General features: G+C 40.9%; 1 protein-coding gene across 3 annotated transcripts in view; it reads left to right on the top strand.

Annotated features, from left to right (window-relative positions):
• adcy5 (adenylate cyclase 5) overlaps nt 1-19,395 on the top strand; it is a 469,096-nt gene that overhangs the window by 432,328 nt on the left and 17,373 nt on the right. For all 3 annotated transcript variants that reach the window (XM_059967665.1, XM_059967666.1, XM_059967667.1), the window contains 3 exons: nt 6,173-6,436; nt 8,321-8,525; nt 13,810-13,934. In XM_059967665.1, coding sequence (XP_059823648.1) covers nt 6,173-6,436; nt 8,321-8,525; nt 13,810-13,934 — 594 coding nt within the window. The remainder of the gene's footprint in view (nt 1-6,172; nt 6,437-8,320; nt 8,526-13,809; nt 13,935-19,395) is intronic.

A 19,395-nucleotide genomic window follows, 5' to 3' on the forward strand; every position in this document is an offset into this window, starting at 1 on the left:
AGGAATAGTCAGCATAGATTTGTGCGAAGAAGGTCATGTTTGACAAATCTTATTGAATTTTTTGAAGAGGTTACGAGGAAAGTTGACGAGGGTAAAGCAGTGGATGTTGTCTATATGGACTTCAGTAAGGCCTTTGACAAGGTTCCACACGGAAGGTTAGTTAGGAAGGTTCAATCGTTAGGTATTAATATTGAAGTAGTAAAATGGATTCAACAGTGGCTGGATGGGAGATGCCAGAGAGGTGGATAACTGTTTGTCAGGTTGGAGGCCAATGACCAGTGGTGTGCCTCAGGGATCTGTACTGGGTCCAACGTTGTTTGTCATATACATTAATGATCTGGATGATGGGGTGGTAAATTGGATTAGTAAGTATGCAGATGATACTAAGATAGATGGCATTGTGGATAATGAAGTAGGTTTTCAAAGCTTGCGGAGAGATTTGGGCCAATTAGAAGAGTGGGCTGAACGATGGCAGATGGAGTTTAATGCTGTTAAGTGTGAGGTGCTACATTTTGGTAGGAATAATCCAAATAGGACATACATGGTAAATGGTAGGGCATTGAAGAATGCAGTAGAACAGAGTGATCTAGGAATAATGTGCATAGTTTCCTGAAGGTGGAATCTCAAGTGGATAGGGTGGTGAAGAAAGCTTTTGGTACGCTGGCCTTTATAAATCAGAGCATTGAGTATAGGAGTTGTGATGCAATGTTAAAATTGTCCAAGGCATTGTTAAGACCAAATTTGGAGTATTGTGTACAGTTCTGGTCACTGAATTATAGGAAAGATGTCAACAAAATAGAGAGAATACAGAGAGGATTTACTAGAATGTTACCTGGGTTTCAGCACCTAAGTTACAGGGAAAGGTTGAACAAGTTAGGTCTTTATTCTTCGGCGTGTAGAAGGTTGAGGGGGGACTTGATAGAGGTATTTAAAATAATGAAGGGGATAGATCGAGTTGACGTTGATAGGCTTTTTCCATTGAGAGTAGGGGAGATTCAAACAAGAGGACATGATTAGAGAGTTAGGGGGCAAAAGTTTAAGGGTAACACGAGTGGGATTTTCTTTACTCAGGGAATGGTAGCTGTGTGGAATGAGCTTCCAGTAGAAGTGGTAGAGGCAAGTTCAGTATTGTCATTTAAAGTAAAATCGGATAGGTATATGGACAGGAAAGGAATGGAGGGCTATGGGCTGAGTGCAGGCTTGTGGGACTAAGTGAGAGTAAGCGTTTGGCATGAACTAGAAGGGCCGAGATGGCCTGTTTCCATGCTGTAATTGTTATATGGTTCTATGTGTTTAAAAGCATTTTAAACTCTGCAAATTGCCTGCTTCCACTCCTACTTTTGGTAATTCATTTAGCCTCTGATAGGGGTAAACCTCTTCTGCACCCTCTTCACACCCTTCTGTAATAGGGCAATTACAGCTGCACACAATACTGTCATAGCAGAGTTTATTGTCTTCTGGACAAGTACATGTTTGTTCAGGTGTAAGGAAAAACTTATTTCAGCAGCATTACAGGCACATTATTGTATCAGGAAAGCAGTACTCACAGGAAAAGCATAAATTGAACATAAATTATGCCTAAATATTACAATTGGAACAAAACTGTCCATTTTAGTTCAAAGCGATGAACTGAAGTGCTAGACGGAGGTCGTGATTCAGATTGTGCCACTGGTTCAAGAACAAATGGTTGACGGGAAGTTGCTGTTCTTGAACCTGGTGATGTAGAATTTAGGCCTCGTGCCTAATAGTAGCTCTGAGAAGATGGTCTGACCCAGAAGGTGGGGATAGACATAGACATAGAACAATACAGCACAGTACAGGCCCTTCGGCACACATTGTTGTGCCGACCTTTGATATTGATGTTAGGGATCTTTGATAGTGATGTTATTGAATGACAAAACAAGCTTGAGGGACCTAGTGGTCTACTCCTGCCCCTCATCCATATTTGATAAGGCCCCTTGACATAGATGTCATTCAGTGGAGAAGCCTTCAGGTCTGTTCTGTGACCATTCACTCATCATTGACAACAGTGCCTCTGTGTAGTGTGGAACCTGCACTGCACTTTACTGAAGAGTCCCAAAATTGAACTGCCACATTGACACATATGTTTTGGTCGTGTTCTGTACTGAAACATGTTTGGAAGTTTATTTTCTCTACAATGTCTAAAATTTTAAAAACTAATTTACAACCTAATAAATTGACAGTTTTATTTGGTATAATCGTTCAATATATTCATGGTATTTCTCCATCAGACCAAAATATAATTGCATTTGTTACATTATTGGCCAGAAGGGCTACTTTGTTGAAATGGAAAGATGTCTCTGCTCCAACTTTGATACAGTGGCTTTCTCAGGTGATGTTATGTCTTAGTTTGGAGAAAATCAAAAGTCAAACTTTAGATTCTCAATTTGATTTTGAGAAAAGGTGGGGTTCATTCACCCGCTACTATTTGAGTTAGTTAATATGGTCTCCTTCCGATTTTTCTTTAAGTGGGTTTGAGTTGGCGGATTGATGTTTTTTATGGAGGCTTGTATGATGTCTAGCTCCGGGGTTGTGCTCCCAATGGGGTTTGTTTTTTGTTTGTTTTTTTTTTCAGTTAGTAGGGGCTTTTTTTAGTTAGTAGGAATTCTTTTTTTTTTCTCTTTTTCTTTCAAAAAATTATTCTTAACCCTTTATTGTCTCTTATTATTAATATATTGCTTAGCTTTGTTAATCAGTTATTTGCTAATTTAATTCCTTATTGTATATAATGACATAGTGAGTTAATGCATCTTTTTTTTGCTAATCTTAAATAATAATTAATAAAAAGATTTTTAAATGAAATGAAAATTGAACTGCTGAACACAAAGCTACTCATGCAAATCTAGGGACTTATTGAAATAAAATACTGAAAGGAAACCTGTAAGCAAATGTAAAAGAAAAGAAAAATGCTAAATTAACACAGAAAATCCCTCAAATATCTGTCCCGGGGTTGAGGCAGCCTCATAGTGTCTGTGAAGCTCTATGCAGAGCAGTGAGGAAATAACTTCTTTTTACCAGATTCATGTTCAGATTCATTTATTTTTCACATGTACCTCAGAATATTGAGTGAAACACACCATTTGTGTTATCACAACCTAAGGATGTGCTGGGGGCAGCCTGCAAATTTTGCCACACATTTCAGAGCCAACACAACATGCACAGAATGCTTGGCAGAATCCTTTAAAGCTTTAAAAATTAGCCTGATTACACTCCAACACTATAAGTTAAACGGGCAAGGTGTTGTATGGTAAACTAAAGCTAGACTTACAGAAATGATTTTTGTGGATGTTAAAATACCCAAATGATCAGATGTGATAGTTACATCCGTGAAGTACCACGGCCTTTGACCCGTCCATTGCATGCTAAACTTTTACTCTGCTTAGTCTTATTGACCCAATACCTAGAACCCAGCCTTCCACACACCCCCCAATCCACGTACTTATCCACAATTCCCTTAAACGTTGAATTCATCACTTCTGCTGGCAACTCATTCCACCTTCCACCACCCTTTGAGAAAAGAAGATCTCCCTCAGATTCCCTTTCTATATTTCATTTTTCATCCTTAACCTATGACCTCTAGTTCTAGTCTCACCCAAACTCAGTGGAAAAAAACCTCTTTACATTTACCCTATCTATATCCGTTATAATTTTCTATACCTCTGTCATTCTCATTTTTGCTGTAGGTAGATGCTCCAAATTCAGCCTCACCAACATCTCATACAACTTGTACAATATAACATCCCATCTCCTGTACTCTCTGATTAATGAAGGCCAATGTGCCAGAAGTTTTCTTTACAACCCTACCTACCTCTGACACCGCCGTAAAGGGATTATGTATCTGTGTCTCCATATTCCTCTGTACTTGTCTCCTTTGAACTTGCACCTTAAGTGCTCTTCTCTGATATTAGTCTATTCAGTGCTGGGAAAGTATATTGGCTTTCTGCTTTATGTCTGTCTGTCACACTGGGTGTTCACAATATAATGAAGTATTACACCAACAAGATGCTGGAGGAACTCAGCAGGTCAGACAGCATCCACGAAAATTAATAATCATTTGATACCTGGGGCCAAGACCCTTCTTCAGGACTGAAAAGGAAGCGGGAACTAGCCAGAATATGAAGGTGGAGGGAGGGGAAGGAGTGCAAGCTGGAAGTGATAGGTGAAGTCAGGTGAGTGGGGGAGAAACCAGTGAGGTGATAGATGGAAAAGGTAAAGAGCTAGAGAAGAAGGAAATGGACCATAGGAGAAAGGGAAGGAGGGCAACCAGGCAGGGGTGATAGGCAGTTGAGAAGAGAAGAGCTGAGGGGGGAGCCAGAGTAGGGAATGGAAGAAGAGGGAAAGGGGAGGTCATCAAGTTCTCTAACATAGTAATTTTTCCCCCTTCTTCTTCTCTGTTCTTCCATTCCCCACTCTGGCTCCCCTCTTACCTCTTCTCTCCTGCCTATCACCTCCCTCTAGTACCCCTTCTCTTTCCCTTTCTCCCATTGCCCACTGTCCTTTCCTATCAAATCCCTTCTTCTCCAATCCTTTACCTCTTCCACCTATCACCTCCTTTATGGCATAATCTCCTGGTGTAAATCCATCAGCTTGACAGTGTGAACAGCACAGTGATCTAGTGAGAGGGTGGCATAGAAGAACTCTTTACAGCACCAGAGATTAACTGTCTGTAAAGTTTCTATGTTCTCCCGGTGACTCTGGGTTTACTCAGGTGCTGCGCTTTTCTCCCACATTCCAAATATGAACAGGTGATGGTTTGTGAGTTTTGGGCTTGCTATGTTGGCACCAGAATCATGGTTGACCTTGAGCTGCCTCAACACATCCTTGGACTGTGTTGGTTGTTGATGCAAATGACACATTTCACTGTATGTTACAATGTTTTGATGTACATGTGACAAATAATGTTAATCTTGATCAGTCTGTTAGGAGTTTGATCTGAGACTCCATGGGTAGAAATGCTTGGCTTGATAGATCTTAATATAATTAATAAAGTATTGATCACTTTCAATAGTCTTCCCATTGGATTTTTCTACTAATTAGTTTTCATATAGAATGAATTCCTGTTAATCAGGGTGGCCACTTATTTAAAACAATTCTTAAAGAACAACAACAAATAGAAAGTAGCTAGGATTCCCATGGTTTATTTGGGACAATATGCCACATAATTAGGGCAGGAGACCTGCCGAACATTTTCCAACTAGCATCGGTCCCGTGCATGTCGTGTAGCCAGTACAGCAAATGGTTATTAAATAGTATCAGTTGCATGTCATGTTCAAAAAGCAGAGATTTTTTCCACTAATAGTTGGTGAGAAATAAGCAGTAAGACAGTGCAGAACTGTTTTGCTTATTGTGGTTTCAAACATTCAGACTTAGAAATGCCATAGAAGGCCAGGAGTGCAAATGAAATACCTGTAATTATACTACTTCAACAAGTTAGGAACTGTGAAGAATTTGAAGGGATCAACAATCATCTTGAATGTTACCTTTGTTCCCCACCAGAAACTCAGCTCTCACCTGTGGCTCTAGGTATCTGTTTGCATGTGACACTTTGTCAGGTGGGTTAAACCAGGTGAGGGTACCTGGTGGGCCTCGTACCCCGGTGAGACAAGGACATGCAAAATCAGCTCTGACGGACAGGATGGATGAGATCTATGGTGAGATCCAAAGCATTCTGTAACACTATGTGGAGAGCGACGGGCATGGTGGGGCACAGAAGAAATTATGGTCATCCACTACAACTAGGAAAGACCCATTTGTGACGTCTACTAGTACCACTGGACTAGGATGTCCAAGACTGAGAGAGTGGAACTGCCCCATGCCACTTTAAAAACTATCCCATACAGGTTTCCTATCATCGTTGAAGACGATGTGCAAACACCAGTGGTATTGGTAGTGTTCTGATTTGTTCTGTATTTCATTTAAATACATAATTTATTGCTCAGATAAACAGTAGTTTGTCTTTTTTATACCTTTTTAACTATGTTCATGGAACTTCTGCTAATTGAGGTAGCCTCTTAATTGAGCCAAAGTGGACTGGTCCTGATGTGTCCCAATTAACTAGAATCCGCTGTATTTAAGAATTAAATTTTGGTAAAAATCATTAATTTATTAATTATACAGTCAAATACATCTTTTTGTTGTTTGGCTTGTACAGGCCACAGAAGAGAAGGAAGAAATGGAAGAACTTCAGGCCTACAACAGACGCCTTCTACACAACATCCTGCCCAAAGATGTCGCTGCCCACTTCCTTGCTCGGGAGAGACGCAATGACGAGCTGTACTACCAGAGCTGTGAATGCGTGGCAGTGATGTTTGCCTCCATCAGCAACTTTTCTGAGTTCTACGTGGAGCTGGAGGCCAACAACGAAGGGGTCGAGTGTCTCCGGCTCCTGAATGAGATCATTGCTGACTTTGATGAGGCAAGTGTCACTGGTGCTGGTTAATTCTGGGTAACCGGGAGCAAGGTGGTGTCATCCTCAGTGTATGCCAGTGAACCCATGAAACAATCACCTCTCACCTCACCTCCTTCCCTCTAGGCCCTTCTTCAAAACTCAAACAGAACTCTAATTCATACCCTCATCTCCTAATTTGTACCATCCCATTCCGTCCTTGCTCTCAGCTCATCTGTGCCTCAGTTTTAAAATTAACATTCCTGATAATAACTCTCATTGAATTATTGGCATCAAAAGGCCCAGAACTGGAATTGGAATCAGTTTATTACTGTCACATTGTACCAGGATACAGTGAAAGGCTTGTCTTGCACACTGTTCACACAGATCAGATCATTACACAGTGCATTGAGCTAGAACAAGGGAAAACAATCACAGAATGCAGAATAAAGTGTTTTAGAGAAAGAGTAGTACAGGCAGACAATAGGGTGCAAATCAAGACAGGATAGATTGTGAGGACAAGAGTCCATCTTATACAAGAGGTCTATTCACGACTTGGATAACACGGGATTAGAAGTTGCTCTTCACCATGGTGGGATGTGCTTTCAGGCTTTTGAGACACAGCAAAACCCTTTCCTTTGCATGCCATCCACACAACTCATTCTGAATATACAGTACGTACATCGAGGTAGTACAAAGGACAATACAGAATAAAGAGTTACAGTTACAGAGAAAGTGCAGTGCAGGCAAACAGTAAGTTGTAAAATCATAAGGGACCTTGTGAGGGAAAGTGTCTAACTTATCATACTAGGGAACTATCTAATAGTCTTATGACAGTAAGGAGAAAACAGTCCTTGAGTCTGGTTTTACATGTATTTTCTGCCCAATGGAATTCACTAACCATCTTTAATAAGACCATAACCATGTAACAAGCTGCCAGAGAAAAAGAGGCAGGTGCAATAATGATAATATTTCAAAATAACATGTCTAAGTGCACGGAATTGACGGGGTTTAAGGGATAAGGGCCAAACACGGCGACATGGGACTAGCATGGTCAACATGACTACAGGGCCGTTTTCCACACCATATTACTCTATGGCTCTTTGACCATACGATATAGGAGTACAATCCAGCCATTCAGCCCATCAAGTCTGCTCGCCATTGAATCACCTGGCTCTTTTGGGCTGAATGGCCTCATTCTGCTTCTATGTCTAATGGTCTTTTCCCCATACCCTTAACCCCCTTCACCAATGAAGAACCTATCAATCTGTCTTAAATTTTCAGATACAGATTAATTCATTTATCATATATACATCAAAACAAGCAGTGAAATGTGTTGCTTGTGTTAACAGACTAAGGATATGCTGGAGGCAGCCTGCAAGGTGACACCACAAATTCCAGCGCCAAAACAGCATGTCTAACTTGTTCACAGAAGTATACAAGATGACAGCAACAAAGTGACAACAAAGCAAGCTCCATTTCTCCCTCCCATCCACCCACACAACACCCTCCAGCTGAAAAATTCCTTCTTGTCTCAGTTTTAAAGGGAGCTCCTTTTATTCAGAGGCTGTGCCCTGGTTGCTAGCTTCTCCTACTGATGGAAACACCCTCTCCACATCCACTCTATTCAGGACTTTAAGTATCCAATAGGTGTCAATCAGAACCACCAACAGTCTGAACCCCCCCCCCCCCCCCACCCCATCTGCCTGAATTCCACTGCGTTCCATTGAGGTTGATAAAGGTAAAAGATAGAAAAAAATTAACAGCTACAGAGAAAGTGTAGTATAGGTACACAGTAAGAGACATCCTTAAATCCTTCATTGCTAGGGTCATACTTGTATAAATTCTTGCATTACGTCCTTGTTCCATCCAGGGTCTCATATTTACAGTAAGCTATTGCTTGGGTCCTTACAGATCATCAGCGAAGACCAGTTCCGTCAGCTGGAGAAGATTAAGACTATAGGCAGTACATATATGGCAGCATCCGGTCTGAATGATTCTACTTATGACAAAGTCGGCAAGACACACATCAAAGCTCTGGCTGATTATGCCATGAAGTTAATGGACCAGATGAAGTATATCAACGAGCATTCATTCAATAACTTCCAGATGAAAATAGGTAACACCGGAATCGGGACTTTTATCGCAAACATATGTTGTGAAATCTGTTGTTTTGTGGCAGCAGTACATGCAATACTTAAAAATATTACTGCAATACAACAAGATATATCTAACAAAGAAATCAGGAGTGCAAAAAGAAGGCAAAGATAGTGAGGTAGAGAGAAAAGAGAATTGTCAGTCTGGCAAGCATGTTTGACAATCTTGTTAGATTTTTAGATATTAAGCAGATCAAAGGATATGGAGTTAGCCAGAGAAAGGGCACTGGGGTTAAAGGTCAGCCATGATCTATCAATGGCAGTACAACCATGAAGTGGCCTACCTCTGCTTCTGTCTCTGATGTAACAATGAAAGCAAGGTGTAGGCTTGAAGAGAAAAAGATGCAGAGTTAGTGGGAAAGAGCGGGAGGGAATCATATTAATCAATGCTTCTTAGCATTGCTCGTATGGATAGTCATTTTCTCCACGGCTGAAATGGCTATCATGAGAAGGCACAGTCTTAAGGTGCTGGGGAGTAGGTACAGAGGAGACGTCACGGGTAAGTTTTTTACTCAGAGATTGGTGAGTGTGTGGAATGGGCTGCCGGCAGCAGTGGTGGAGGAGGATGTGATGGGGTCTTTTAAGAGGCTTAGATGGAGCTTAGATGGGTGTAGCTTAGTAATAATGTAATAGACTTGTTCTCTAGGAATATGACCTCTCCCCATAACACAGGGGTCACTTGTAATATAAATTATTCATATAAAATAATCATTAAGAATTGTAGCTGCCCTGTGTATTTCTCTAAAAATGTTTCAGTGTAGAACAGCAACAGATCTGGTTAACTGTTATGTCAGCAACCCAACCCACAGCAAGGATACTTGCTCTCACTGTAAGCATTTCTGTCACTAATTTAACATAGAATGGAACAGAGAACAAGAAAGCACGGGGAAAGGCCCTGTGATTCATCAGTGATGAATTAAGCTAAATCTCTTCTATCTGCACACGATACATACAGTGCCTTGAAAAAGTATTCAGCCCCACAACTATTTTAACATTTTACTGTCTATTTTCTAAATTTGAAATATATTGAAGTATGAATTTTTGAGCTAATGTATAAAACATTGTGCATCGTGACAAGTTAAAAGAAAAATTCCAAAACCTGTCAACAATTGACTCATAATTAAACACCAAAATTATGAAGCTGAGAAAGTATTCATCCCCTTTATAATTACCCATTAACTTTGCTCAGTAGCAATACATTACCTCACCAACTCACCCAAATTATTGATGTAGAAAGTTGGAGGATCACCTGTTTTCAATGAATTCATAAGAACAGATACCCCCTGTCACTGTAAGGTTCTAACAATATGGTAGATTTTCAAAAGATCAAACCAAAAAGACAAAAGAGCATTCGGGACAAGTCAGGGAAATGATAACACAGAAGCACAAATCTGGGAAAGGGTACAGACCACCTAAAAGGGTCTGAACATAACTTGGAGCTCAGCATATTCCGTCATTAAAAAATATGAAACCACAGCCACACTGCCTGGATCAGGCTGCCTCTCTACACTTAGTGGCTTGAGAAGAATAGCACTTGTAAGAGAGGCTACTGTGACACCAACAGTAACTCTGAGTGAGCTGCAGAAGTCAATGGATGCGAGTAGAGATGAAGTTCATGGCTCCACAAACTCTTAAGGCCTTGCATAAAAAGGATATTTAAGGAAGAAGCCCTGGCTGGACAAAGAAAGCATATCATAGCTCATAAAGGCTTTGCAAACCATCACTTAGAAAATACTGTAATGACGTGGAAGAAGGTCTTGTGGTTGGATGAGGCTAAAGTGGAACTCCATCCCTACAGTGGAGGTAGCATCATGCTATGGGGATGATTTTCAGCAGCAGGGACTAGAAATCTGGGCAAGATTGATGCTGCTAAAAACAGAGAGATCCTGGATAAAAACCTGCTAGTCCCTGCCAGAAAGCTAAAACTGTGGAGGAGTTCATCTCTCAGCAGGACAACAACCCAAAGCACACTGCCAGAACAACCATGAGTAGTTTCAAATGAAGAAAATTGATGTCCTCGAGTGACTCGGAGTCCTGACCTTAACTCGATCGAACTTCTCTGACAAGACCAGAAGATTGTTGTCCATTGCTGCTCCCCAACTAATCTGGCACAGCTTGAGCAATTCTGCAAGGAGGAATGGGCTAACCATGCTCCATCAAGTTGTGCAAAGCTATTCGAGACATCCAAAAAGGCTGTAATAGCTGTGAGAGTTGGTTCAACTAAGTACTGAGCAAAGGGGGATGAATACTTTTGGACTGCTGATATTTTCAGTTTCTGATTTTTTAGTGTTTTATGCTTTACAATTTTCACTTTTTTTGGGGCTCCATTGAAAAAATATACGCATAGGATCCATAAATAAAACTTCACAGTTAAACTGTTCAAGATCTCTGTTTGTAATACTCATTTATGTGTATAAAGGGTTGGGGGCTGAATACCTTTACAAGGCCTATATATTCTTGTTCTCTTGGAATGAATGCTAACATTGTATTTGTCTTCCTTATCACCGACTCAACCTACAAGTTAACCTTTAGGGAATCCTGCACAAGGATTCCTTTGCATTTCCCAAGTTCCTTTGCATTTTCTCCCATTTAGAAAATAGTCTACACCTTTATTCCTTCTACCCAAGTGCATAACCATACAGTTCCCTACACTTTATTCCATCTGCAATTCTTTGCCCATTCTCCCACTTTGACCTTCTGCACACTCTGCTTCCTCAACACTACCTGCCCCTCCACCAATCTTTGTATTATCTGCAAACTTGGCCATAATGCCATCAAGTCCATCATTCAAATCATTGACATGTGGCATGAAAAGAAGATGTCCTAACATTGACCCCTGGGGGACATCACTAGTCACCAGCTGCTAACCGGAAAAGGTTCCCTTTGTCCCCACTCTTTGTCTCCTGCTAGTCAGCCAATCTTCTACCCATGCTGTTATCTTTCCTGTAATACCACGGGCTGTTAACTTGTTAAGTAGCCTTGTGCGTGGCACCTTGTCAAAGACCTTCTGTAAAACAACATCCACAGATTCTCCTTTGTGTATCCTGCCTGTTATTTCCTCCAAGAATTCCAGCAATTTGTCAGTCAAGGTTTCCCTTTAACTGTGCTGCCTTTACTCCCCTCCCCCCACACCTGTTAAAGCGTGGAGTGACATTTGCAATTTTCCAGTCCTCTGGAACCATTTCAGAATCTAGTGATTCTTGAAAGATCACTACTAATGTCTGCACAATCTCTTCAGCCACCTCTTTCAGAACCCTGGGGTGTAATCAATCTGGTCCAGGTGTCTTACATACCTGAAGACCTTTCAGCTTCCCAAGCACCATTCGTTAGTAATAAGCAACTTCACTCACTTCTAACCCCTGACACTCTTGAATTGCTGGCATACTGCTCCTGTCTTCCACAGTGAAGACATAAGTCTCCTTATGGCTTTTTAGGTGCCTTCTGTTAGTTTTTAAAAGCTTCCCAATCCTAACTTCCCACTTTTTTTAATATATATATTATATATTATATGCCTCCTCTTTTCCTTTTATGCTGTCTATGGCTTCTCTTGTCAGGTACAGCAGCCTCATCCTCCCTTTAAGATACTTCTATGGGCGGTATCTATCCTGCACATTCTCCAGTCATTGCTGTTTTGCCGTCATCCCATAGTGTCCCCTTCCAATTAACTTTGTCCAGTTCCTCTCTTATTCTTCTATAGTTCCCTTTATTCCACTGTAATACTGATACACATGATTTTATCTTTGCCCTCTCAAACTGTACGGTGAATTGTAACATATTAGGAACACTGCCTCCTAAGGGTTCCTTTTTCTTAAGCTCCCTAGTCAGATCTGGTTCATTACACAACACCCAATCCAGAATTGCCTTTTCCCTAGTGTCCTCAACCACAAGCTGCTCTAAAAAGCCATCTCATAAGCATTCTAGAAATTTCCACTTTTGTAATCAAGCAGCAATCTGATTTTAAACTTACCTGCATATTGAAATCCCCCATCACTAATGTTCATAAATCCTGCCATCAGGGGCTTTGCACCCTTGCAGTTTCTACCCCCAAGGAGTCGATATCTCCCAATCCTGTCACCTCTCTCAAAGGGTCTGATTTCAGCCTGAGCCACCCCCCCCCCCCACCCTACCCCCTCTACCTACCTGTGTCTCCTTTCCATACAATCTGTATTTGTATTCAGAGTCCCATCAGGGGCTTTGCACCCTTGCAGTTTCTACCCCCAAGGAGTTGACATCTCCCAATCCTATGTTACCTCTCTATAAGGGTCTGATTTCAGCCTGAGCCACCCCACCCCACTCCCTCTACCTACCTGTGTCTCCTTTCCATATAACCTGTATCCTTGGATGTTAAACTCCCAACTGTGATCTTCTGTTAGCCATGACTCAGTGATGCCCACAACATCATTCTTGTCAGTTTCTAAGTGCACTATGAGATCATTTACCTTATTCAGTATACTGTCTGCATTCATATATAACACCTTCAATACTGTATTTATCACCTTTTTCAATCTTGCCCCATATTACACTTCAATTCATCTCACTGATTGTAATCTTGCCCTTTCATCTGCCTCACAGTCTCATTGCATATGGAATCTACTTGTTCACCAAACTGGTACTACCCCATCCTCAGCCTATCCCCCTGCAAAGTTAGTTTAAACCCTCCCCCTTGGGTTCAGACATAACCTGTCCTTCATGTACAGGTCATGCCTTCTGCAAAAGAGATCCCAATTATCCATAAATCTCTGCGCCCTGCGCCACTTCCTCAGCCACGCATTCATCTGCCAAATCATCCTATTCGTACCCTCACTGGCACGTGGTACAGTCAGCAATCCATAGCTTACCAGAAGTGTAAAAAGTAGTGTGTAAAAGCTACTAAAAGAGTGGAGTGCAGGTAAATGATAAAGTGCAAGATCATAACGAGGTAGATTGTGAGGCCAAGAGGCCACCTTACCATACAAGAGATCGTTCAAGAGTCTGATAGCAGTGGATGAGAACCTCTGCTTGAGCTTGGTGGTGCATGGTACGTGCTTTCAAGTTTCTGTATCTGCTGCCCGATGAGAGAGGGGAGAAGAGAGAATGTCTGGGGTGGGTGGGCTCTTTGATTATGCTGGCAACTTTACTGAGGCAGTAAAATAAAATAAATAAAAATAAGTAAATAAATAGATTGAATAAATAAATTAAGTGTAACGTCCTTGGATAAAAGGTCTGAGAGATGGGAAGTGATCTGAGGGTTTCTGCTTTCCCGACTAGGACTCAACATCGGGCCCGTGGTAGCTGGAGTCATTGGAGCTCGCAAGCCTCAATACGACATCTGGGGAAATACTGTCAATGTAGCAAGTCGAATGGACAGCACGGGAGTCCCAGACAGAATTCAGGTGGTTCTACTCTCACACTAAATTGGTCATTTGGATTATTATTGTCACATGTACCGAGGTACAGTGGAAACTTGATATACAAGTCATTTAATTACAACAGGACACTCTCGTACAAAGTTTAACACAAGTATTTTGTTCTTTTCAAATAACTTTTACCCTAATATTTTTCCATGTTAGTGTCTGATTCAGCAGCAAGAGGTATCACCAAACAAAGGAGGCACTGTACATATATTCAAATTTATAAGAAATTGCTTTAAATTAATATAAAGAATAAATATAGAAAGGAGGAAAATAGTTAATGATGAACACAAGAAATTCTACTGATGCTGCAGATCCAAAGCAACACACAAGATCCTGAGGAACTGAACGGTCAGGTAGTATGTATGGAGAGAAATAAACAGTAAATATTTTTGGCTGAGGCCCTTTAAAAGGAACTCAAATAGTTAGTGAAGTAGTAAAAGAGACAAAGTAATGCTTTATCAACCACCACTACACCACACAGTATACTTACTGCCAAAGGAGCCACAAGTCTGGCCTATATCTCTGAAGTGAATAAATAAAAGTGCCCAACAGCTTTTTCTCTTTCTCCCCCCCCCCATCTTTCTTTCTGCCTCCCTCCCTCCCTCCTTGTTTTTAACTCCAGCTCCTATTACTGAACTATTCACAACCCAGCCTAAGAGAAAGTCCCCATTTGCACTAAGAACTTTCCTTTTTTTACACCCTGCAAAAGTCCTTAACATAACTTTTACCCCAGTACTTTTACCCCAGTACTTTTCCATCCCCTAGTGGTACCAGCTTGTACCTTCTTATTGCTCGTGACCTTTGTACATAACTTAAAAAATAAAGAGAACAGGTCTCTCAGGAGGAAAATGTTCTTCACCAGTTTCTAATGATCCATGCACATCCTCCGACTACCATGACATGCCAAGCCAACACCATTTCATCTTACAAACTTCCATTTAGTGCTACATCTTTTAGCATGTACCAAGGAGGAATCAAAGTTAACTGTTTTCTCCAAATAACAATAACAGAATGCAGAACAAAGTGTTACATTTACAGAGAAAGTGCAGTGTAGGCAATATTGGTATTGGCGATGGCATTGGTTTATAATCATCACGTGTACACATGTACTAAGTTAGACTGAAAAGCTTTTCTTGCATACTCTTCATACAGATCATACAGTGCACAGAGCTAGAATAAAACAGAACAATAACAAATCCAGAATAAAGCATAAAAACAACTGAAAAAATTCCGTGCAGGTATACAATAAGGTACAAGGCCATAACAAGGTAGATTGTTAGATCAAGAATCCACCTTAGCATATAAGAGACCATTCAGTACAGTGGGGTAGAAGCTGTCCTTGAGCCTGGTGGGATGTGCTTTCAGACTTTTGTATCTTCTGCCTGATGGAAGAGGGGAAGAAGAGAAAATGTTCATGGTGGGTGGGGTCTCACCCACCATGCTGGCTGCTTTACTGAGGCAGTGAGAAATGTAGATTGTCCAATTATTATGTGCCATAACGTATGACTTGGTTGATCATGGTCTTTCCACAATCGTGATTGTTCTCAGCAAATTGTTATACCATTGCCATTGCCTTCTTCTGGGCAGTATCTTTACAAGATGGGTGACCCCAGCCATTATCTTCAGAGTTTGTCTGCCTGGCATCAGTGGTCGTACAACCAGGACTTGTGATATGCACCAGCTGCCCATATGACCATCCACCACCTGCTCCCATGGCTTCACATGACCCTGACTGGGGGCTAAGCAGGTGCTACACCCTGCCCAAGGGTGACCTGCAGGATAGCGGAGGGAAGGAGCATCTTGGTAGTTGCAATTACCTGTGTTCTGCATTAATTGCTCATAAAATATGGTCTGATTGTCACTTAAGTCATAATAATAGACAAACACAATCTGCCTAAACTAATAACACACGAACAATTGTCTTTCTTGTCAATACTAAGTACACTATTTAAACACAGTCTAAGTTCAAAAATGTCATGCCTTCTCCAAAAGCTATTTGGAGTCAGGTGTTCCAATCAATGAGATGAGATTGGAGGTGTGGGCTGTAGATGTGCCCTACCCTATTAAAAAAAAAGGCACACAAAGTCAGGTTACTGACAGAGCCTGCTCTTCTCAAGAAAGATCTATTTATGTGCACCATGCATCAATCAAGACAACTTTCAGGGAAACTTAGAAGAAGAATTGTAGAGATGCATGAAGCTGGAAAAGGCTACAAGAGCATTTCTGAAGACCTGAGTGTTCATCAGTCCACAGTAAGAGAAATTCTCTACAAATGGAGGGAGCTCAGTTCTGTTGTTACTCTCCCTAGGAGTGGGCATCCGTAAAGGTCACACCAAAAGCACAAGGTACAATGCTGAAGGTGAAAAAGAACCAGAGGTTAACAGCAAAATGTCTGCAGAAATTTCAAGAAATTGATAAAGTCTCTGTTCATTTGTCCACTATAAGAAAAACATTGAACAAGAATGCTGTTCATGGAAGGACACCACAGAGGAAGCCACTGCTCTCCAAACAAAAAACATTGCTGCATGTCTCAAGTTTGCAAAAGACCACCTGGATGTTCCACAATGCTTCTGGGACAGTGCTTTGTGGATAGTTGAGACAAAAGTTGAGCTATTTGGCAGAAATGCACACCACTATGTTTGGAGGAAAAAGGCCACTGCATCAAAACCTCATCTCAGCTAGAAAGCATGATGGAAGGGGTATTAGGACAGCTTGCATTCAAAATTGGATCATGACATTTTACAGGAGAATGTCAGAGTATCTGTCACCTGAAGCTTAATAGAAGTTGGATGATGCAACAAGACAATGATCGGAAACACAAGTAAATCAACAACATAATGATTTAAAAAGAGGAAGAATCATGTTTTGGAATGGCCGAGTCAGAGTCCAGGCATTAACCCAATTCAGATGCTGTGGCATGACCTGAAGAGGGCTGTTAAATCACAGTATCCCAGAAATATTGATGGAGTTAAACAGTTTTGTATGGAAGAATGGTCTAAAAAATTCTTCCTTGTCATTGTGCACCTCTGATCAGCAGCTACAGGAAACATTTGATGGAGGTTATTGCTGCTAAAAGAGGTTCTGCTAGTTATTAACTACAAGGGTTTGCATACTTTTTCCATCCTGGAATATGAGTGATTAAAAATGTGTTCAATAAAGACATGAAAAGTATAATTGTGTGTTAATAGTTTAAGCAGATTGTATTTGTCTATTTTCTGACAGATGAAGATCAGACCACATTTTATGAGTAATTAATGCAGAAAACCAGGTAATTGCAAAGGGTTCAGAGACTTTTTCTTGAAACTGTATTTCCACCCCGCCACTCAAGAGAAAGGTAGTCATGGTCAATTTGAAGACTTTAAAGCAAAAGTACTAGTTTTCCAGTGCCAGCAATGTAAAGTACTAGGTACTTATTGCAAATAGTTAACCATGAATTGAAGATATGTAACCGGGCCTTCGGCCCATATCATCCGACCAAGAGCTAGTCCCATTTGCCTGGATTTGGCCCATTTTGCTCTAAAATTTTCCTGTCTGTGTACCTGTTCAGCTGTCTTTTGAACAATGTAATTGTACCCACCTCTATAGCTTCCAAGGTTGGAAGGAAAATTCATGGCTAGCATTTGTTAAGCATGGAACTTAGTGAAGTTTAAAGATTAGCCTTATTTGTTATATATACAAAGAAAATTTGAAACATGCAGTGAAATGTGTTGTTTTCTGTCAATGACCAATGACCAAGATGTACTGGGGCAGCCCACAAGTGTCGCCATGCTTGCAGCACCAACACACTAACACTTGGGAAGCTTTTAAAATCCAACAAAAGACAACTAAAAAAGCTATAAGAAGGGAAAAGATTGAATATGGGGGCAGACAAGCCAATAATATAAAGCAGAATACCAAAAGTTTTGTCAGTTATATAAAGAGCAAAAGGGAGGTGAGAGTTGATATTGGACCACTAGAAAATGATACTGGTGAGGTAGGAATGGGAGACAAAGAAATGGCAGATGAACTTAATGGGTACTTTGTATCTGTCATCACTGTGGAAGACACTGCTAGTGTCTTGCACAGTGTCCCAGACACATGAGTGTCTGGGAGCAGGAGTGAGTGCCATTGCTATTACAAAGGAAAAAGTGCCAGGCAAACTGAAAGGTCTTAAGGTGGATAAGTCCCCTGGGCCAGATGGACCACATGCCAGAGTCCTGCGAGAGGTTGCTGAAGAGATAACGGATGCATTGGTCATGATATTTCAAGAATTGTTTGATTCTGGCATGGTCCCGGAGGACCAGAAGATTACAAATGTCACTCCATCTTTAAGAAGGGAGGAAGGCAAAAGAAAGAAAATTATAGGCCAGTTAGCCTAACTTCAGTCTATTATTAAGGATGAGGTTTCAGGGTACTTGGAGGCTAATGATAAAATAAGTCAAAGTCAGCATGTTTTCTGTAAAGGGAAATCTTACCTGACAAATCAGTTAGAGTAACACACACAAAATGTTAGAAAAACTCAGCAAGCCAGGCAGCGTCTATGGAAAAAACTATAGTCAACATTTCAGGCCATTCTGTATTCTAGCTAGTTCTGGATTCAATTTAAATATGTAAATTAAATGTAGATTGTCTTTTTTATACCTTTTAACTATGTCCATTAATTGGGGCAGTCACTCAATTAGGTCAAAATGTACTGGTCCCAAAGTGTCCTAATTAACCAGAATCCACTATATTTCATTCTCCTTTACACGTGCACTGGAAATAACATTAAACGCTCTTGAATTGAGTATAAGAATTGGGATGTCATGCTGTAACCACATTGGTTATACTGCATTTTAAGTACTGTGTCTAGTTCTGGTTTAGGAAGGATTAGAAAGATTGCTTCACTGTGGAAAAGGATCTTGGTGATTGTATGGACCGAAAAGCTTAAGCATGTAGGTATTAAGGAAGAGGACGTGCTGGACCTTTCGGAAAGCATCAAGTTGGATAAGTCATCGGGACCGGATGGGATGTAGCCCAGGCTATTGTGGGAGGCAAGGGAGGAGATTGCTGAGCCTGTGGCAATGATCATTGCACCATCAATAGGGATGGGAGAGATTCTGGAGGATCAGAGGGTTGCGAATGTTGTTCCCTCATTCAAGAACGGGAGTAGTGATAGCCCAGGAAATTATAGACCAGTGAGTCTTGCTTCAGTGGTTGGTAAGTTGATGGAGAAGATACTGAGAGGCAGGATTTATGAACATTTGGAGAGGCATAATATGATTATGAATAGTCAGCACGGCTTTGGCATATTCTGGTCGTGCCTTTCAAGCCTGATTGAATTTTTTGAGGATGTGACTAAGCACATTAATAAAGGTGGAGTAGTAGATGTAGTGTATATGGATTTCACCAAGGCATTTGATAAGGTACCCCATGCAAGGCTTATTGAAAAAGTAAGGAGGCATGGGATCCAAGGGGACAT

This window comes from Hypanus sabinus, chromosome 4 (genome assembly GCF_030144855.1).
Source record: "Hypanus sabinus isolate sHypSab1 chromosome 4, sHypSab1.hap1, whole genome shotgun sequence".
In the NCBI taxonomy this organism is placed as follows: domain Eukaryota; kingdom Metazoa; phylum Chordata; class Chondrichthyes; order Myliobatiformes; family Dasyatidae; genus Hypanus; species Hypanus sabinus.